Raw genomic sequence first — 22,193 nt, 5'->3', positions numbered from 1 at the left:
TGTGTAGACAAGGGGTTATCCAAACGTTGTCTTTATTGGAATCGCGAAAATTGTGTTTTATTGTTCGTCTAACAAAGCGTCTCGAATGACATCCGTAAGACAGTTAGCTAGCTAGCAAGTGTGCTAGCGAGTTTTTTGTACAGTAGTGTCGATTTGGGCTTTTTGTACAGACTGTCGATTTGGGCTGAATATAAAGGCTGGGTTTGTTGTGTTGGTTTTGTGAAGACTGCTGGGTGGCACAGTAAGAAAATCAAGTGGATTTTAGAAGTAACTGCTGTTAGTTCCTCTCCCTGTTGCCATCATTACGGCTGAAGTAATCAGCTGGGTGAGCTAACGTTAGCTTAGCTTAGCCCAGCTCAGCCCAGCTCAGCTCAGCCCAGCGAAATAACAGGGGTTGCCTGTTTAAGTAGACGCACGCAGTGTGATTGTCCGGGCACTTTTCTCGAAATATGACTGATAAAAATACTAATAAACCATAAAGTTAATACGTTAATATGCTGACCTTGTTTAGTTGGCGGTGGTCGTCTTTTTTTTATGCACCGACCCCCTATTGCTAGCTGCGCTGGCTAAACTTCACTAACTAGCTGTTACTAACTAGTGCTGCCTTTCTGAAGTTTGGTCACTTCAAGCCACTCTTCAGTAAATGCTGGTATTTTGCTCGTGTTTTATAACCTTAGAGTCTGATAGAGGGAAAATGAGACGTTTCTAATTAGCATGCAGTCAGAAATATCACCGATTATCAAGTATTTTGACTATTTGGGGCTATTTGGTGTGGGAATGTATCTAACCCTGGTAGGCGGATGAACTGCTGTGTGCACTGCTGTGTGCACTGCTTTTCTCTCTCTCTGGATGAACATAGGATCCAAACCCATGTCCTCCAGTAAAAGACCAGTTTTCTCAAATGGGACGGACTCCACTGCCACAACCTGGTATTTCAGAAGACCTTTTAAACTTAATGTTAGTGTTAGTTCTGCCTTCAGGTCCTGAGTAGCATCCTACTGACCATACAGACTGGAGGGTCGTTACTGCTGAGGTCAGTTTGTCTTTAGCGAATGTTGTCTATGGCTCTTTTGTAGGTTTTAGTGTAGTTTCTGAGGACATTTCTGAGTGTGGATTCCACAGATGACACTAATAATGTACTGTTGTCGCAGTAAAACTCAAGTTTCTGGCCCCTTTCGCAGCATGGAAGTTCTACAGTAGGTATGGGAGCTCCTTAGAGGAATAATCACAGCCACCCTGGTTCAGTGACCCCCGTGGATATGGTGGTGCAGTAGATGAGCGTCGTGCACAGCATTTATCTTAGTTTTGTGAGGCAGAAATGTTGGTGGCGTTTGTTTGGAAGCTGGAAGGTGTTTTCAGTCCCTCTTTGTTGGATCTGAAGTTTTAAATGATTGATTATTGGCATGGTGTTGGTCTAGAGCCTCACTGGCTCAGCAGTCAGTGTAAATGTTCGGTGTCACTGCCCAGCCACACACGGATATCATGTCATCATGCCCAAGAGAGCAAGCCTTGTATGTGAATATAAGTTGTGTGCAGTAAACCACTGTAAACCATTTTAAACTGTGTACTGGTCTGTTCTTGATCTAGTCTGGTGATGAGCCTGAGTTTTCTAGCACTAAACAAGGGCCTTGGGTGACCCTCAGGCCCATAGATGATTGCTTCCTCAGTTTTGTTTAATGTTTTTTTTTTTTTTTTTTTTTTTTTTTTTTTTAGTTGTTTTTTCTGGAACATGTGCTAAACTGGCCTTAATCCAGTGATTTTGAGACTCCAGATTTAACCTCTAAATGGATCAGAATAGTTCCCTTTAAGGCACTTATGGGAATGTGTTCTCATTGTGGATTTAACTGCCCTGTATACACGAGACCCCGTTTAAGTACCCAAGATTAGTGTTTTTAATACTGCTCTAAGGCTGCCAGACATGGTTGTGTCCCAGCCTGTGGGTTTTGTTAAAGTGAGTTTGTAGCACAGTATAATAATGTTGCACAGTTGGGAATCTCTTTATTTTAAATTTTATTAATGTTCAATTGCAATAAGAATATGTCAGGCAATGGATGAGTAACAGTACTAGCACTATCATTAGTGATCTTAGTACTTGTCTAATCTATACATTATTTTGGTGAGAAATTGGCTCTACGGGCCATTAGAATTGACCTGATGTAACTTGAACACCAAAGATGGTAAAATGTTTTATTGTAGAAGTGTTGATACACAAGAGTCCTTTAAAAAGTATTCATTAAATATTTATAAAGGCCAGAAGGACAATTTAAAATATGCATTATTGCTAAGCAGATTGCCAACTAATCAGTCCTGATTCATTGAGAAGGAAGATTTTAATCAATGTTTTCCGTAAGCAAGTTTGTGACGGCTCTAAACAATCCCCATTTAGAGTGCTGTACGTGAAAAGTGTCAAGTGGGTGTACTCTCTCCTGGAACAGTGGGATGAGGTCAGCTCAGACTTCCGCAGATTGCTGTACAAGCGTGAAAGGAAACGGACGGGCCGGGCTCCATCCCCTCCCCGCCACAGTCCATCTGTGAGCTTGTGTCTGCTCCCTCTTTCCCTGCTCTACTCGCTACTGCAGTGCTCTGCAGAGGCTTAGCCGCCACTGAGGCGGAGTGGAAAACAGCAGGAAAACGGCTGACTGGCCTTTCTCTGCTCAACCTCATTTCTGAACGGAAGGAGAGGAGAAGGCGCCTTACGTGCCATCCCTGCCTCCCTGTGCCTGTTACAGGCTTGGATCCAGTGAATGGAGTTGTGTTCATGTGCTTGGAGGCTGACCGTACTGTCCCTCCAGGAGCGTGCATGTGTTATTGCGGCTGAACAGATGACGTTATGTTGGAGCTTAAAGCCGCAGTGACCCACGATCAGTGACGGGGGTTGGGCCGGCTGGTCTTTGAGAGAGGAGGTGCGGTGCGGCGAGGGGTCTGTTTTTAATGTACAGTTTTTGTTTTTTGGTAATGTACTGTATTTGCCAAAATATGGAGGACAAAAATGCGTGTGGCCGTAAAGTTAAATAAGTTTGTTTAAAGCTGTTTAACTTGGCACCTCACACACAGCTGGGTTTGAGTGATCTTTCCATGAGGCCTCAGTTTTCCTCAAATCCTCAGTTTTTGAAATGTGAGGTCATTGCTCTGTGTTTTCTGAAAACTTGTGAATTATCAAGAATAATCTTACTAATTGTATTTCACTTAAGCGTAAAGCAGTAATAAGTTACAACATCTGTTTGCTAGTATGCTAAATAATTAATGAAGGCGGGCATATGTCCTCTCACATCATAGTGTTTCAATAAAAAACACAATTGGGAGTTGCTGAAGGCGAGGCTTGGGTACTGATACCCTGTCTATATTGAGACATACTTAATGGGAGGTTGTTAAAATTTCAATTTGATCATATGAATGCTTTGGATTTGTCAGGAGATGTTAGGTCTGAATGATGGGAAAATGTAATTGAAAACTTGTGTTGGGGGAAATTGAATTGATGGAGGAGAGACTAATTTTATGTTAAGCAGCTTGCTAAATTAAATTAAATAACATGAATGTATGAACAGTTATTACTCTCCCGTTACAATAAAAAAATAACGCATCTACTTTTTGAGTTACTAATAAGTAAACTTGTAGATGTGAAAATGTAATTCTAAGTGTTGCAGGCAAAAGTTTGGCTGGTAATTAAAATCTCTCAAATATTTAATGACTTGTATGTATTTAGCTGGGCTTCTTTGCTGACATATTTCATATTTCTTTCATTTTTTACCATACAGCAACAAATGTTACATTTCTCAGTAATACCAATTCAAGTATATCTGGCTCCAGTTTCCTCATTTTACAAATGCCTATATATTGTATTATATTGAATATAAAGTCCCATATTAGTTCATCCTTGATTATAACTGTCTTTATTTTAGCTTTTTAATGTTTATGATTAGTCTTCTAGAATGAGTTTCCTCATTCTCACTACTGTGTCGCTGCAGAGCTGTAATTGCTAAGTAATGTAATGCTCATAATCAGTCGAATTAATCTGATGTGTAACTGCAAATTAGCCTTCCTTTAAGCTGGAAGCGTTCCACTGCTAGTCACATACATAGCTATGCAGCAGCGAGAGTCTTGCGTCAGTCACCTGTAAATAAAGCCAAAGACCACCTTACACCGGACACACTACACTGCACTGCACCTCGTCTGAAATTTCAAATTTATATAGGTGAAAACGTTGCCGGAAACATTTGTCTTGCAGTACAGCTTAAGTTCCCTCAGAACCACCACACCATGGGAAACCCAGAATGAGACCACAGAAACCATAGTGGATAGCACATGACTTTAAAGTTGCACCTAGAAAGGCAGTTTTCCTGCCGTTAATGTTAATGGTGTGTTACCTTATCTAACCTTTCTAAGTCTTTTTTTCTTCTTCTCCACCACTTCTCTCCCTTACATTTTAGCTAGAACACTGGGCATGTGATTTGGTGGTTTGCTTATACCGAACAATAAGTTAACATCAGGAAGTGAAAAGTTTAATTCCAGGAAAATCTACAGTGGTTGAAATTAAATTGATGTTTTGGTGTTCTCAGTGTGACATTTTGACTTCTATATACTCGGTTCTATGTAATTACTTAAACAGAGTAAGAATAAGAGTGCTTTACAGCCATGGATTGAAAAATGCATTAGCACTACTGCTGACTTTAAAGCATTTCAAGAGATATATTAGTCATAACAAACCAGAAGGTGCAGGATGTATTTGGTTGAAGTGCAATTCCTTTTTGGGCTGACACATGAGGTTTATAGTTGAAAATGGCAATAGTAGTTGATTCCTGCAGTGGGAGCTTGAAAACCAAGTACTGCACTAAAAATGCTTTAAAAGAAAAAAAAAAAAGAAAAAAAAAAAAAAGGGAGGTTTGGCTCCCATGACCATGTGATTTTTCTTGGACTAGAGCTAAACAGCCCTCCCATTCATTTTGGTTCCTAACCTCTGACCTAGTGTGACTGTGCCTTTTAGAGGAATTATTTTTATGTTGTGGCAATATCGACATTACAAAGGCCAATATTGCCATATTTGAACAAAAAACGCAGAGCTACTGAGGCAATAGGCAGCGATTCTAGACAACGAAGGTGGAATGGGTCAAAATGTAAAACCTTATAGTTGGATGGATGTATGTATAGTGTATATAGTTGGATGGATGTATGATTAACTGGTTTGATGGTTTTATAAGACTGTTTATAAGACTCTTTTGTGAGGCCTGTCACAGCAACTTTTTTTTTTGAGTGAGATGATTTCAACAAACAATAGTCATTTTAAGACTATTTCATGTAACAAATATAAAAATAACTTAATAGTACAATTGCACCCTTTTAAAGAGCAGTTAACTTTTTATTATTATTAAGAATATTTAAACATTGAAGTTGGAATATAAAAAAAATATCCCAAATAAATAGACATGCATCAAAATTTATATTCTGGCTTGTTCATATCAGTGGACTGCCATTACTAGGTAAACATAGTGGCAATATTGAAGTCAGCAAAAATGATTGAGATTAGGTCCATATATTGTACAATAAGTCAATAACATAATTATTGTGATTGCCTACCTGTTGAGTATAGTCAGAGGAAGGCTTTATACAGACTGTTGTTTGTTATGAGTTTGTTATGAGGTTGGCATGTGAAACACGCAAGCGGTAGTTGTGTTATTAACAAGTTAATTTCCTGTAAACATGAAAACTGAAATTCACCCTCATTGTGCATGTAAATAGATTTGCTGTCTGTTTGTCCTATTTTAATGCCTTTGCCATTTCTGTAATTGCACATCTCATTGTATTGTAAAAATATTTTATATTTTAAAGAAGCATTCAAAGAGAACTGACAACTGTTTTTAAAGAAGAACTAATGTGGGCTGTTTATTTTTGTGGTAAAAAGGCATCATCAGCATGTGGTGGGTTCCTCAGGCCCATTTGTCCTTCCTCCCTCCTCAGTCTTATTGATGGAGGCAATTTTACCAGTGCAACTATAAAACTATAGCGATTGCATAAGACAAGGACATCCTCCCCTTGTTCACTTGTGTGAAGTCTTTGCCAGTGGCTATTAGTATGGCCTGGTTACACTCTTCTGGGTTCCTCCACTTTCTTTAGAGGCAGAAAGCAATGAGAAAGATGTAGGTGCCATTAAAAAAAGAACATTTTATTTGATCTTGTGTAGTTTCACAGGGCTGAAATGGACCACCGGGGAATATAGGTAGGACAGTAAGAGTGTATGTCACCAGCAGTGATGCACAGAACTGAGTAAAAAAAACAGAAGACTGACTGGGACCGTGCTTTTGACTGCTGGCAGCAATTTGAGTAATTTTACAAATCAGATGTTTTTACTTTCACTGCTGTTTCTCCTTTTGTGTTGGCTTTTGTTAATTGCGTAGTGAAAACTCCATCAAAAAGCCATCAGCTGACCTTGTTTAATAATGGTCAGTTAGCACTGACTGGCACAACGTTATATGACATGTACCTGAAAGTAATCCTGTTTCTTCTTCTTTTTTATTTGTTTTCTAGATCTTGAATGAGAAGAGTGGATTGTTAAAAAAAGCACAGCTATGCAGACGATCAAGTGCGTTGTGGTTGGCGATGGTGCCGTTGGTAAAACCTGTCTATTAATCTCCTACACAACTAACAAATTTCCCTCTGAATATGTACCAACGGTGAGTAATGCTTCCCTCCCCTTTTGGGTTTCTGAACGTTATCTTAATCATCATGTAGTTTGTTGAAGACTGTATCTCAAGCATAGTATATTTTTCAGCTTTATGATGTTCTGTGTCATGTGGTGTTAAAGAAAATTCGTAGGAATGTGATGCATTTAAAAATGACTAACGAGAACTTTAAATGGAATGGTTGTGATTACTATTTTGTTCATGCTTGCTGTTAGGTCTTAAATTGCATGCATTGTGATATGTCAGGTGCTTTTGTTTTCAGGTCTTTGATAACTATGCAGTAACGGTTATGATCGGAGGGGAACCTTACACCCTTGGACTGTTTGACACTGCAGGTACAGTATATTTACAATTTGGCCTTTTTTACATTTCTTTTTTAAAACAATGGGTGTCGCAAAGCCTCGGGCACAGTGATGAAAGGACTGTGAACCTGTTTACACCTGGCATTAACATGCGTTTTTGGTCGTTGGATCCTGTTCGGATTTCACTTAACTGCATTAAAAGCCAGGTGTAAATACCCCAGGATGCATTGTGAACCGGGTATGACCGGAAATTGGTTCTCAAAAAAAAGAAAAAAAAGAAAGCGTTTTTACAGGGGACATAAAACGTTGAGTAATTATCTCCTTATTATCTCCTTCGTTCCTTCTCTTGCTCTGTGTACATGTGTGCACTAGTGCTCATTCTTATTTACTGGTAGATGACCACAGTAATACAGACGGAGTTCCTTTGAGGTTTAAATAGTCCTTCGCGTTTTTTGGTAGGGCCGTTACAGGAATATATTAGCCATCCATTGTTCCACCGCGTTCTGAAACCCCTGCCATTCCTCTGATGCCGCACCACCTTGATGAGAAACTGTTGTTTACAGGAAGTAAAAGGTCAACTTTAAAAGTATCTGTCGATTAGTTTTTAACGCAGGAAAGTGTGAACAGAATCTGGTCAAAGAATATCCAGATACTTTCCGGATACAAAATCCATGTTGATACCAGGTGTAAACAGGCTCTGTTTGTCATCGTCATTGTTGTAGGGATAGATGCACAGTGCTTTGCTACATTCCAGACATTCTTGTGGAGGGTGGTTTGAATGCTTTTTTTGGAAGGGTGTGTGTTGAAAGTCTTTCCCTTGCGTGTGCTTAAATGAACCAACAGCTGTATGACAACTGGATCATGCTTGTGAATAAATTAATTTAGTTATTTCAACGTCTTGAGTATGTTTAAAGAATAGGCATGATTTTGAAGTTCTGTTTATTTTGTGGGTGATATGTTTATCACAATAAATGACAAAGTCCACATATTGTTGAAAATGTCAAGCTGATCAGTTAATTCTTTTTGGTAATGACCAATTTAAAAAATAAAAACCTGATACTACTGGGGTGCAGTGTCTGTTTCAACTTATTAAAACTAAAGAAAACGGAATTGCGATGTACTGTCACACTGTACTTTTGGCTCTTCTCCTACACGTAGGTTGTACCAGATTAGTCATCAGGCTTCCCACAGTTTCATTAGAGCCTTGTCGGGCTTGTCTGGCACAAACGTGGTAGTTTCACCTAAGCTGCCCTGGGTTCCACGTGACCCTCATGGCCCTTAATGCCAGTAAAAGGTTTTTGGGTTGTTTTTCTTTGACTGACTGCAGCAAAATTATAATCTAATGCCTTTTCAAAAAATCACTGATTTTAAAGCATGCATCCCCTTCCTCAAAACAGACGTTTAGTTATAGACTGAATAAGAAATGCCAGAATGTAATGACTAGATACTTAATAAACCAAAATAGATTTCTCTCTTAATTGGCAGTGTTCTCATGTAAAACCATTGGTTTAATCTGTGATAGTTTTAATATAAACTACTGTGCATGTATAGGCTGAACATATCCATGTTAATAAATTATTTCTATCTCCCCACAGGTCAGGAAGATTATGATAGATTACGACCCCTGAGCTACCCCCAAACAGATGTTTTCTTAGTCTGTTTCTCCGTTGTTTCCCCATCTTCATTTGAAAATGTCAAAGAAAAGGTTGGTTTAAGATTTCCTTTCATATGATGAGTCATTACGTCTTTGATTTAATTTTGGTTTTTTATAATGGATGTAATACAAATCCTTCTTGATTATTTCTTTACATGCTTGTCACTCTTGTTTTTTAGTGGGTACCCGAGATTACCCACCACTGTCCAAAGACTCCCTTCCTGCTGGTGGGCACACAGATCGACTTGAGAGACGACCCCTCTACTATCGAGAAGCTTGCGAAGAACAAACAGAAGCCAATCACCCCGGAGACAGCCGAGAAGCTGGCCCGCGATCTGAAGGCTGTCAAATACGTGGAGTGCTCCGCTCTCACGCAGGTGGGTGAAGTATTATCGCTCAAGTACAAAGAACACAACAGGCAGATTTCCTCTGAGAGACACACCGGTTAAATAACAAAAAGAACACAATGGGATCAAAACTGCGTCAGCATGATTGATCAGGCTTGCATGAATCACTCCAGTAGTCACCCATATCCCGCCTTCCTTGAGGTGGCGGAGGAGAAAAGTGTGAAGGCAAAGGAAGCGGTGCCATCTTTTTAAAAGAGGGAGAACACTTGAAGTATTACGTGTTATTGTGTTAAGCAAACAACAGTCTTTTATTCTTTTAGTTTTCTCATAAAGGTCAGCTTAGGTCTGACATGTCTCTTGCGCTTCACAAGTAAGTTTGCAGACTGCAGACCAGGTTGGGTGTCTGTTAGATGTGATATTGCGTTTTCAGCTGCATTATTTGAGTAATATTCGACAGATTCAAACACCCAGTGATCCTCCCCAAATCAGTACCTGTTCCCTGTTTCTGTTTTTTAATATACATTTTTATTTACCATTTACAAAAACACAGCATTCTTAAATGCATTGTCCTTTTACCGTTTGAAACCGAGCAGAATATTAATTCTAATCTGCTAACATAATACTACAGTAGTGAGTTGACTAACCTGTAGCTTTTTTATGAACACTAACTGAATATTCAGAATATTCAGATTACTGTAGCCTTTATTTTTTTATTAAGTGACTCACTCACATGTAAGTTCAGAAATGTTATGTATGTGTAACATGTCATTGTATTAGAAAAGTTGTTTCTAAACATGATTATTTACTATTTGAACTATTTTATTTTTGAACTTTGACTTAAATATTAACAGTCACAGTCACTCTATTGGTCTGTCTCAGCTATTGTTTGCTTATTGTAAATGCAGCTCTGTTTGTGAGTGTGTCATTGTTAGAACTGAACAATTTGTGGGAATTAAAATATGCACATTATAACTACCGGAAGGTAAGTTTATTTTTCAGTGAAATGGTTGCATGTAAACGAAGTGGAAGCTTTTACACAGAGGCTCAGAGACACAGTTGGCTCATCTCATTGTGTAACGTTTGTCATGCAATTTAATATGCCTTCCTTTTTAGTATCTTAACATTTTTTACCAAGCTTTCTTTCGTTTTGCCACATGTTAATGAAGAGAAGAAATGCATTTCCCTGTTGATCAGTATGTATAGTGTATTGTTATTAGAAGGGTAGTTTTTAAACTCATTCAGTTGTGGGGATTTGAGTTGGAGTGCTTTGGGAAGGATGTGTAATGAGAACTTGGTAACCACAGATAAGCATCAGTAGAGGTTTGGGAGTTTAACAGGTTGCATTATATAGCTTATGAATAAAGACTGTTTAAAGCAGTGCCATTGATGCTGTTGACAATTCACTCGTGCGGTGGCGCAAGAGCTTTTACGCAAGTTTCCTCGTCAATTACGCTGCTCCTGTGGTTCTTTGGGTTTCCTTCCTCTTTGCAGAGGAAGCATTTAGCTCCAGCTCTGGATGTAGCTGCATTGCTCACTTCTGTAGTGCTCTAGCTTTTGTATTCCATTTGCACTGTTCTGCATTCTGCTCTCATTCTTGCTCTCTTCTGTAATCTGTTTGCTGTAACTGCTAACCTTGCTGCTTATTCTCTTCCCTCCCCCTCTGTCTTTGTAGAGAGGTCTGAAGAATGTATTTGATGAAGCTATCCTAGCTGCCCTTGAACCCCCCGAAACACAGCGAAAACGGAAGTGCTGTATATTCTAAAGTCTCATTCTCTTTCTAACGTCCAGCTTCTCCCCCAGATGTTTGCTGCTTCCTATAGTTTACCTCTTGATCCAAAAAAGAAAAAGTTTCCTGACTGCTAACAAACAAAGCCAGTGTCTTATCTTATGTTTCTTGCTTCATTAAACTGAAGTGTCGATCTGTGCCATTCTTTTTTTCTTTTTTTTCTTCTTCTTCTTTTTGTCCCCCCCACCCTTTGACATTTTGGACTACTGTTGTTACAGTGTAGCCTGTTGGATTGAATGGAGGTTGTTTTGAAGAATTATTATTATTATTATTATTATTATTATTAATATTATTGATTTCATTTTTTCTTGTTTTTGTATTTGCTTATTTCCAAACCATGAGGTCAATAAGTTTGTAATGCATATTTGGTTACATGTTTTTCATGTTAAATATTGAAAATGTTACAGTAGACATTTCTATGATCCTTAAGTACTTATTCCTTCATTTATGTTAGAGAAGGGGGGGCACAGTCAAAGAGGTACATTGGTCAAGCAGCTAACCTGCATTACAGTTAAGGACAAGGTCTTACTTCTATCTTCATTCCTTCTTTCGGTGTATTATTTTGTACTACAAGCATTGTATCATAGAAATTAAATTCTTAGCATAATATAAGGCTACAATTTGAAATTGGGTGCCATTGATGACCCTTCTTGGGAATTTAAAACAGATGTACTATAATCTTGTGAACTGATTTGTGTCATTAATAAAGGACCACTAAAATTGCCATCGTATACGTCTCATCAATTATGACTTGAGCAATTGAGAACATTGGTTGTGGTTCCACAAAACGCATTCACCTGTTGCGTAGCGTCACTTTACAACTTTTACAACAAGAGCTCAGCAGATTTTCTCCACAAGTCAAGAGTGTTGCGCTGTACCCAAGTCCTTTCTCATAAAGAGGCATCACGCTCGATTGCTCTCGTATTAGCGGTCACTTGACGGCCGCTAAGTCCGTTGTGCTGGTTTGTCAACATGACAGCAATGTAAAATTTTAAGCACCTACAAGAACATACTTCTGGAGTACTGTACGTCCGCTTTTTACCACAGCTTCTGCTCGTCACAGATCATTTGTTGTATATGTATCTATTTGTCTGAGCCCAGCAGCCTAATTTTTTATTTATTTATTTGTTTATTTCTTTTGCATCCCTCTCACCTCACCAGCCCTTGTGTCTCTGAGCCTGTGTTCATGTCCACTTTATCGTTTCACACCATTTTTGTACCAGAGTAGCTTTTCAGCATGTCCAAATGTTATTGGCCAAAAAAAAAAAAAAAAAAAACTAAAATCTGGAAATGTGAAATGCAAGCTTTTTGACATTTAATAATGTTGCTCTTACATTTTGCAAATGTTCTCCCTCTGGCATGTACTGCTCCTTTTTGTAGACCCCTTCATTTTGTCTGCATCAGCTTCAGTGTTTGATTCATGTGTCCAGATCCTCCGTTTTTTCATTCCTGATTGCAGTGTTGTTTCATTTGAGCCCCAGACCTCTCATTGATTTTTTTGTTATTTTTTATTATTATTTTAATTTTCTTGTCTGCGTGTCGACCCACATTGAGTTTCCATTTCTTCCCTGCTTTGTGTCCACAGAAAGGCCTAAAGAATGTATTTGACGAGGCGATTTTGGCAGCCCTGGAACCCCCTGAGCCCAAGAAGCGGCGTAAATGCAGGCTGCTATGAGCACCCTTTCCTTCTCTCCCCTCCTTGCTCTGCTAAGGCTGGCCAACAGCTTTGTACTCTAAAAGCAATGTATGAAAGAAGTGAGTTCAAATCTTTGCTCTGCAATAAAGATATATAAAGACTACCCTACACACACTCGCACACACATGCGCACACCACACAGTCACACAACAGGAGTCGGATTATAAATTTGAGTTCCCTATCAGCACAGCTGTTGATCCAAGAGTGTAGTTTAGATGCGAGATGTTCTAAATCTGTACTTCACAGGAGTTTTAGAGATGTGCTGCCTTGGTTTGAGAGTTTTGTCATTTAACCAAGTTTTAACAGCTACTTGCTCTTTGAGGAGTTTGAGTGCTTACTAGGCCGAGTGACGAACTCGCTCACACTTGTAGCGCCGTGAGTCGGCCTTCTCTAGCTAGAGTGGGCCCTAACCCCCTGCTTCACCCTAGGACATCACCAGAAGTGCTTGGAAACAATTAGCTCCTTTTTTCCTTTGCCAATATCCCCTCGCGATAGACGGTTGAGTCGGTAACCATGTAAATAAGAGTGATCTAAATGGGTATTGAATGGTTGCAAGAATTGGTTGTCTCAAGCAGGGAACTTCGTAACAGTGTTAGCAGAACAAGTGGCATGCCCTCATGCGTAACCAGGGACCACAGAAGCGTTTGGTAATGCATGTAGGTAAGCCTCTGGTTTCCTTTGGATAGGTTAACTTTAATAATAATGTAAGCTGACGAACGTTGTTGTAGACTTCACTTGTTTTTACCAAAACTTAAATTTTTTTTTCTTCATTGTGACTTTTTAATTTTTCTTCTCTTTTTTTTTTTCGTCACTTTTTCCTCTTTATTTAGGGGCTGGATCCCAGCGACACACCGATCCACCTGTGATTCTGATAACACCTTTTCCCTTCTCAATAAACATAAAAAAAAAGAGAAAAAACTTCAACCCTCAACTACTTATTGACAAAACCAAGTTTACTGTTGGTGTTGCACAGGTGGATCAAGGGTGTTCTGATTTCCTGTCATTATCACCCTTGTTTGTTTGTCTGTTTTTTGTTTTTTGTTTTGGTGTAAAAACCAAATGCTATGTATGAAGTCTGTCCTTTGTACTGTATATGCATTCTTTTAAGATTTATTAAACTTATACCTTAATTGCCTTTATATTGCTTTACTCCTGTGTATCCAAAGGATCTAAATACAGTACAGTGTTATAAGCCATCCCTTTTTCTTTTTCCTCGTTCGCTTGTTGTGCACTTTCTGGGGCTCGTTCCTAGCCTTACGTTCTATTTCAACTGCTGTTGAGGAGATTTCAAAGCAATTTCAGATGTAGTGGGGAGGGGAAGTACTAGCTGTTTCTGCCAGCAGAGGGCGCTGTCTGATCACATGTCTTCAGTGTTTGCAGATTCCAGGAAGGTTCAAGTTGACATGGTGCTTGAAGACAGGCAGAACTGTGGGTTTTGCGAGCTGTAATATGTGGAAATGGATTGATTTTTAAATGTTTTTTGGTCAGTGCCAGTAAAAGCACATCACAAGTAGAGATTACAGCTGGAGGTGGGCAGGATGGAACTGTATTCTGTAGTTGACACCATGAATGTGGTTATTGTGAATAACTGTGCTTGTACCTGTTGAACAGAACTTACTCCTGTTTAATTGAATGAGGTGCTGCACAATTTGAATAAAAAGAATTATACTAAGCCAGATCTGATATGTAAAATATGGCACTACTCCTGGCTTTTGTCTGTCAAAATATTGGGATATTTTTGCCATATTGCCCAATTTGACAAAGACAACCGTATTTACCATTTGTGACATTTTTGTGACACAGGTGGAAGTTGGCTTCTGCTTTTGTCCCATCCGTGCAGTGAACACACACTGTGGACAGTGAGCACACATGCCCGGAGCGGTGTGCAGCTATTGCTGCGGCACCCAGGGAGCAGAGATGGGGTGAAGGGCCTTGCTCAACAGTGTCAGCTTGCCAATCCTGGGTATCGAATAGCTCGGAGCTCTAACTCCTGAGCCACCACTGCCGTATTACTTTACCAACTCGAGGCAACACGGTGGAAAACTGTGTAATTCAGGCAAAAGGACACATTTTTCTGGACCATCTGAGAGATGCAGACCAGTCATTGTGAAAGAAGCATGTAAACTGAGGCAGCAGGGTAATATTACCATATTTTATACAGTTATGGCACAGCAGTGCACCGTTCTCAAAAGCATTGTCCTGCCTCTTCAATGTCACATACCGCAGTTAGTAGCTTTCCTAGGCTTTTCTGTGGCTTTGAAAGTCAGTCAGTTGTGTCTGCAGTCTTAACCTGAACGCGTCATGTTTGCATTTAGTGACCGTAGTGTAACATTTCCATCAAACTGGGCTGTGTAGCGTACTGATCCATGTTGGCCTTGTTGCTGACAAAGGAGTAAAGAGATTTGAGATCTACAGTCCCACCAACTGAGAAGGGATACCTCTAGTCAGATGTCTTGGTTGTAGAGATTGGAGATTGTGTGTCAACTTCACATGTTGTTCAGTCATGTTCTGCTTTAGTACAGGATGGCATAACTTCTCAGCTTCTTTTGATAGAAAAGACCATCTTTTTTGTGGCAACACTTGTAGCCAGAGTGAAGTAAGGCAGCCTGGGTTCCAATTTGAATGTCCGTTACTCTCTCGCTAAAATGTCAGGGTTGATTGATGTATGGGAGCAAGGAAGGCACCACATTATGCTGCACATTAAGCTATCTGTTCCTCAGCTCTGGCATAATCTGAAATGACCCACCTACCCATACACTATCTCCAAATGTTAGTGACAACCCCTCCTAACGAAGGCAGTCAGCTGATTTAAGCAGCACCCATTGCTGACACAGATGTGCAAATATGTGTAAATATGAACCTATTGGCCTAAATGCCAGGTGTGGACCAGAGGGGGGGGGGGGGGGGGGGGGGGTATAGAGTCTCCCAGCATTGAGCTGTGGAGCAGCGCAACTGGGTTCTCTGGAATGATGGATGGTGCTCCATCCAGTACTTTTTAGATGAGGTGGTGATCATCCAGCATCCTGATCTCACTTCTGACAAAGCCTTTGTGGTGCTAAATGCAATCACATCCTCACAGCTATTTTCAAATCTAGTATACAGTTTTGACTGGGGGACAGGATAACTTTGTTTTTTTTAATAATGCGCGTGATTTCGGAAGAAAAAAAATGAGTGATGAGCAGGTGTCCCAATACTTTTGTCCATTTTGTGTATGTTTTAGAAGATTTTTATCTGGGAAGATCCCGCATATTGATTGAAAGGGAAGAACCCTCAAGACACATACCGCAGCTTCACTTTTCCCAGTGGGGGTTGGGGGGTGTTATGAATTCTCCTGGACTGGGTCCTTGACGCATTCCTCGAGTGTCTTGCTCGAAGTCTGTCAGCAAGCACTTCCACTAAATAGCCGTGGAAAGCGATTAATTATGACACGTGTGGAATGGCTGGTATTCTTATGTTTTGGGGAGGTGGGGGTGACCACCTGCAGGGAAATGCTGGTTATCAACATGGCTATCACAATACAGACTGGGCCCACTGACAGCTTTGCCAGAAAGGCCACGCATGAAGTCAAGTTCCTTGCATCCACTCATGGTTGTGCAAACATTGCCAGCTGTGCTATCGTCACTTGTGCTGTCTGCAGACTCTGATTTATGAACGCAAAGCTTCGCTGTGTTACATTTACACTGAGGTTGTCTTTTGCTTGGTGTGGGTGAGCGTTGCATGCATTTTTTTCTTTTTCCCCCTCGTTCTTGCTCAAGAGGATCACGTCTGGCTTCCGAAGGCCGTGAAGGTATCTCTGGGGTTTTAGCACTAATTGCCTGACGCCCTACGTAAGTAGTCTTTCGAGAAAAGGCTATATCTGTGATGCCCTTTTAACAATCTCCCTGTGTTTCCTTTCGCTGCCAAACACAGTGGCCGCGTCCATTTGTACTCAGCGAGTTCTACGTGTGTATCCTCCAAGGCGTGATTGAAGTGGGATTGATACTGTGCAGGTCCATCTCACCAAGTGGTTCCATGCGTGCTCTCCATGCATCTGTTCACTCGACTCCCGAAAGACTGCTTCCTACGTGAAATTTATCGGGGAAAACGGGCTGTTTGTCATCCCCGAGCAACTGTAACGGATTGTCCGAGCTGTCCGATGTGGCTACTCCCGGCTCTCTCTGGCCTTAATTGGGGGAGCGGTAGGGCTGACTCGAGTCCAAAGCAAACACTCGGCGTGACGCCGGCTCGTTGCTCAGCTGTGTCGATCCTCTGTGGAGCGTGGTGTGATTTTTCCCTCAAGATGGCATTTCTCTTCATCACGTCTGAAGGCCTCATTTTGAGCAGCACCTCTGGGAGGCCCAATTAGGGCCAAAGGCTAAACCCGAGGCACTCAGAGGAATCTCGACGAGCTTGATAAAGTAATAAATATTAGCGGTGGAAGGGACACACTTTCCCCAGGCCTGCGCTTAATGGGGTTGTCACTGATGTGTCATGAGTAAGTCAGCACAGTGGGAGATGAAGCGTAGATAAGCCCCTGGTGCTTGGAAAAGGGCTGTGGGAAGCCTTAGATACCGTATGCCAGTCAAAGCCAAACATGCTTGGGATTTGTTGAAAAGCTAGCCTGTGGACTGAGACAACTATGCGCAATGAAATATCACAGGGCCATAAATCAAAAAGCCCACATCTTGTGGCCCCACCTCTTCTCCCCTCCCACCCTTTGGCCATCTGTGCCATGGTAACGTGGAGCTTGAACCCAGAGACTTGGCTTGCATACCTGCCATGGCTGCATTGTAGGAACACGTCGGCTGTCTTTATATTGGATCGGCTAAGGGAATAAGTTGCCCCCCCCCCCCCCCCCTTATATGAAATGTAGCTGATATACTTCTATTTTTACTGCCCCTAGACCCCCCCCCCCCCTTTTTTTTTTTTTTTTCTTTGTATGTACAGGCTGACGTTCAGGATGCAGGTTAATATCACTTAGTTTTGGGCGAAATTCCGCTGTCTCTGGAGAGATCTGTGAGGGTGCAACGGTAAAGAAGCAAGGAACGGAGCAGGGCCTGCTCTGTGCTTTTCTCACCCTTTCAGCACGTGGCTGCTAGCCAACTTCAGCATAAGCGCCCTCAGCGCAAGAACGATGTTTTAACAGCGGAGAGGCCAACAGTGACTGCTGCCATGCCTCGCCGCAGCTTATTATGACACACTAACTCTCTTTGCGGCTTTCGGATACACGTGTTGCGTCCACGGGCCGTCTCCATCGAGCACGGTGCAGAGAATTAGAAAGCCTACAGGTGTGCAAGGTGTCTGACCCTGAGCCGCTGCTCATGTGCCGACAGCCTGTCCCAGCTGGCTAAGCCGCGGTGCTCACTGGCCGTGCAACCATAACGCACACGCAGGACAACCGTGTCCAAACGCAGCGATGCCAGCATGCATCCGCAGTACAGGTGGCTGGAGGGTTTCTAGCCGAAGAAGAAACAATCCCAGGTGACGGAGGAAAGGCTTTGTGCACTTGTTAACCTCTCTTCCTGTTCCCTTCTGCGGTCGCACAAGCTCACCGCTGTGGTCCTTGGGTAATGTTATAACAATATTCTCCACACCTGTGTCCTCAAATTCCTCTGCGCTTGGTCGCAGGGCGCAATATTGGGTTGCATGCATGGAAAGCTCCCCCACCTTTACCAGTTTAGCAATTGCGTCACTGTTCAGATATGTGGCTGCAAATTTAGATTCCTGACCGCCATGCCAGAGCACATGCATCAGGCCAAGCCTCGCCTATCAATTCTTGATGGATGAGCAATTGGCGAGGAATTCTTCTAGCTCACGTCTCAAACAATACTCTGCATTGAGGGGCAGCCCCAGCAACAACAGGGGGGCTTGCCAGTGCTTGAAATTGCCCACAAGTCATTGAATGCGACCACAGTGGCATGGACACCACTTTCAACTTGCTTGAAGGCTAAGCTCTGAGAAGTGGAGCACTGACCTCTTGTTAGATTGATGTTGTTGATATGGTACAGTGCGGTAGACTTTCCTCACTGGGTCAGAAACTCCATGCTAGCACTCACCTGGGACTGGGTCCAGCAGGATAATAGACTTGTTGGGAATAAGGTGGACAGAAGGTCTCATTTATGCACTGGTTCTTTCACAGCTCCAGCACAGTGGTCCAGCAGACGAAGGTGCTGCCGCTATGACTCGAGGGTCACTGGTTCAAATCCTGGGTCATGCTTCCTGCCATCAGCAGCTAGAGCCTGAAAGAGCACAACTGACCTTGCTCTCTCCGGCTCCCCACCCCGCCCCGGCCCTCTTGCTCCCCACATCACTTTGATGGGATGCTGGCAGGCACTGGCGCCTGCTATCCGATACATCGGAGCTTGGAAACCCAGGGCTTTCCTCAGAGCGCGTTGGTTGCATTTGCGGCAGTTCGAAAAAGAAAAATTGGGGTGGAAAATTGGGTATCTTTGCATTGGGTGTGCATGTGGGTCGGTACATTTAGATGTTGGCTTACCTGGAAGTGCTTTTTGCATCAAGCAGTAACAGTTGTCACTCGGCTTCGTTTCACAGAGAAGGTCTGGTGTTGGCCTGTGCTTCTCTGAGGGCCTCTCTCCTTTCTCTGTTGCACAACCTGGTGCTTTGTGAAGAGGGGGAAGAAACGGATGGAGATGGGGGGGGGGGGGGGGTATTGCAACTGTCATTACAAACAAGAAACATCTGTCTCATTTGTGTAACTTGTTTTCTTTTAATATGAGAAGTATGTTGGTGGAGATCTGGGAGTTCTGAAGTAGGCTTGGGAGGAGAGAGAGGCGCACTTTCGGCCTCCTTATCCTTTTCCTTTTTTCTTTCAGGCCAGGTATTACCCCTCCCAACCTGCAGCGGCCTTAACCCTTCCTCCTCATGTGCCCTCTCTTAGGAAAAACAAGGATCAAGGAAAAATCAATGATTCAAATGTCCACCTGAAAATGAAGCACTGAAAGGTATTGTGTTGTGAAATGGTGATTTGTTGGAAGCGTGCAGTTGCACACGCATTATGTTTTCCTTAATTCTGAAAGGGCAAACGGGACATTTGCCGGAGAACTACCAGCAAATCAGACTCATCAGCGGTAATTTCGTCAAATACCTGTATCTGGTTTTGTGGTGTGGATCAACAGATTGTAGTCATTTTTGATTACCGCTCATGACCAACACGGAGCTGAGGAATTTTAGGTTCAACAGCCAGTCGGTTGCCGTACGCTTTTATGTCCTGGCTTAATCAAACAAAGGTTTCAGTGCCGACTCTAAAGACCAAAGTCATATTAAAAGTAGCTGAAAGGCTAAAGCCCCTGATCGCCGAGCCCCTTTATTGAATTGTAGGTTGATAATTATGTTATGTCCCAGGAAAAGCCTCTACAAATATTAAATTACTGTGTGGTATTTCCATCAAAGAGGCGGTGACAGGGCCGTGCTGTTGACTGGATTGTATTTCTCCAAGTGAAAGCTCCCTCTAGCAAATACGCTCACATCCCCTCTTTTCCGCACTCCTTATAGAGCTCCACGATATTATCAGGTTCTCAGGATCGACTCTTTTCTTCGTCACTCTCAAGTAGCCATTTCATCAGCATTTTTTTTCCCCTCAAGTGAGTCGACCTTGAGCGAGCGTGATCAAGTGGTTAACGATCTCGGAGGAACAAAGCCTCGGTCAAGTCTTTCAAAAACCGTTTAGCCGGCTGGAGACGGCATCGTTGAACAAAGGCGACAGCGTTTGGGCCGCCAAATATCAGTACTTCCACAAACACAGGATGTGCTGGTATTAGGAGGATTTCTCAGCGATTTTCCCAGGCCAGGCCCACGGAGATGCCCCCCGTTTTAATTTCGCAGTCCAAAATAACAGACAACTGCCTCTCCTTTTGAAATCACCCCCCCCCTCCCTCCCATAATCCCAAGCATCGTTGCAGCTTATTAGAGCCAGGCCTTGGAGGAGAAAGAAAGCTATAAAAGAAGTTCTGGAAGCCATATGCTCTCGAGATGCTGATCATCCAGAATAAGAAGTACACTTCAGGTCTATTTTCGAAAAGCACAGTAGAGATGAAATGAAATATGTGGTCCTATTCATCGGGAGGGAAACGGCCCTGGGCCATTCTGTGACCTATAGCACATAAATTAAACGAAAAGTGGCTCCTGAGTGGGAAGAATGCCAGAGGGTGGAACCTACCCGCTCTACTTTTACCACAGCAAAATTCATTCACACACTCGGGCACACTCCAGGCGAAAGATGATACTAAGGAAAAAATGTCCTGCATTAAGTGGGAGGAAAATGGGTCAGGTTTTTATTTATTTATATATTTATTTATTTATTTATTTAATATATAAATCAAATATCTCTTAGACTTAGAATAGACTTCTGAAGACCCATTTCTTGCTTGTGATATTTCCTGATTTATATAAACCAAATACAAACCGATAAACCAATGAAGAAATGTTCATTTATACTAAACTCGTTTTGAAAACTTGTCCCCAAACTTTTGACAGGCATTGCTGCTTGTCCTCAACTGTTGTTGGTTTACTACATAACCACTGCTGTAAACTTGGCAATTTATATATATATTTATACTCCTCTTATCCAACCGCTATGGCGTCAGCTGACCCTACTGTCCTCCGTGGTAATTACCTCGTTTAAAAAGGCCACAGGGAAAATCCACTTATAAAAAGCCCCACTGGGCACTGACGGAGTTGGTGGTGACGTCGGCGCGAGAACAGTACTTTCGGAGCTGCTGAGTTGTAGCAGTGAACCGCACGTACGTGTGGTAACATCCCTCATTCCTGTCATTATTCCACACATAGTTTCTATAAATATTTATTATTCTTGGCATGGTGGCACGGCTGGCTGGGTGCAGTCTAGGCTGTGTTACCGGGCAGCTGTGCTCGGGGTGCTGAAGGGGGCAATTAACCTTACTTCGCTCTCCTACACAGGCGAAATTATGCACAAATGGGGAAAATGTTAAAGGGATATTTGTCAGAAACCCTATCCGGATGGGTGGGTGTTTATCAGGGGGACGTCCCCTTAGCTAAAATTTGCGGATCTGGATGGCAGGACCTAAATGTTTGCATCCACTTGCCACATAATCACATTCGCAACGGTCGATCCAAACAGTCCGATAGACCTGCAGGCATTTGTTTCAGTTGGGGGTGAAGGAAAGTTCAGAATTTTCTGGAATTTTCTGAACTTTCATTTAGAAAAAGTTTGGATAAACATCGGATACACTTTCCAAAACTAAAATTAGTGTAAAAGTGTAAAACAGCAGGTCATTTGGCCCGTCGTTTTCTAAAAACACGCAGACATGGCCGATCCGCACATAAATAAAAGCCCTCAGGAAAGAGGGGGATTATCCCCCGGAACTCCATGTAAATTCAATCCCGTCCACCAAGATAGGCCCATTCAGCCAAGACATGTTCGATGCCTAAAGCTGATGCCTTCGCCCTACTCCAATTTGATTAGTCCAGGAATAAAATAGCCTGAATGCTGGAATCGCATGGTCACATGATCACATTCACAACAGTTGTCTCCGACCCATCAATGAAACATTGGCTCTAATTTCAGTTCACTTTTTGAGTGTTTAATATCTACAGGAGTATCTGGGATATGTGCCTCCAACATGAGGCGACATCTGCATGGAAAATCACAGAGATGTGAATCCAGTCGGGACTAAACTTCTTGGACGACCACAGAGTTGGGCAATCCAGACGGAAATCATGGATCAGAAATCACAGCCACCATGAAAGAATTACCCTAG

At 42.0% G+C, this 22,193-nt stretch overlaps 1 protein-coding gene across 2 annotated transcripts in view; it reads left to right on the top strand.

Annotated features, from left to right (window-relative positions):
* cdc42 (cell division cycle 42) overlaps positions 1-13,598 on the top strand; it is a 13,728-nt gene extending 130 nt beyond the window's left edge. Inside the window, exons 2-6 of one of the 2 annotated variants that reach the window (XM_072666491.1) lie at positions 6,520-6,665; positions 6,937-7,009; positions 8,572-8,681; positions 8,810-9,007; positions 12,349-13,598. In XM_072666491.1, the coding sequence (XP_072522592.1) occupies positions 6,561-6,665; positions 6,937-7,009; positions 8,572-8,681; positions 8,810-9,007; positions 12,349-12,438 (576 nt within the window). In that variant the 5' untranslated portion in view covers positions 6,520-6,560 and the 3' untranslated portion in view covers positions 12,439-13,598. Of the gene's footprint in view, positions 1-6,519; positions 6,666-6,936; positions 7,010-8,571; positions 8,682-8,809; positions 9,008-10,649; positions 11,488-12,348 lie in introns of those variants that run through there. The other variant, XM_072666492.1, reaches the window with a different exon arrangement.
* Positions 13,599-22,193: the final 8,595 nt, after the last annotated feature.

This window comes from Salminus brasiliensis, chromosome 21 (genome assembly GCF_030463535.1).
Source record: "Salminus brasiliensis chromosome 21, fSalBra1.hap2, whole genome shotgun sequence".
Classification (NCBI taxonomy): Eukaryota; Metazoa; Chordata; class Actinopteri; order Characiformes; family Bryconidae; genus Salminus; species Salminus brasiliensis.
This window is presented reverse-complemented; position numbering and strand designations above follow the sequence as displayed.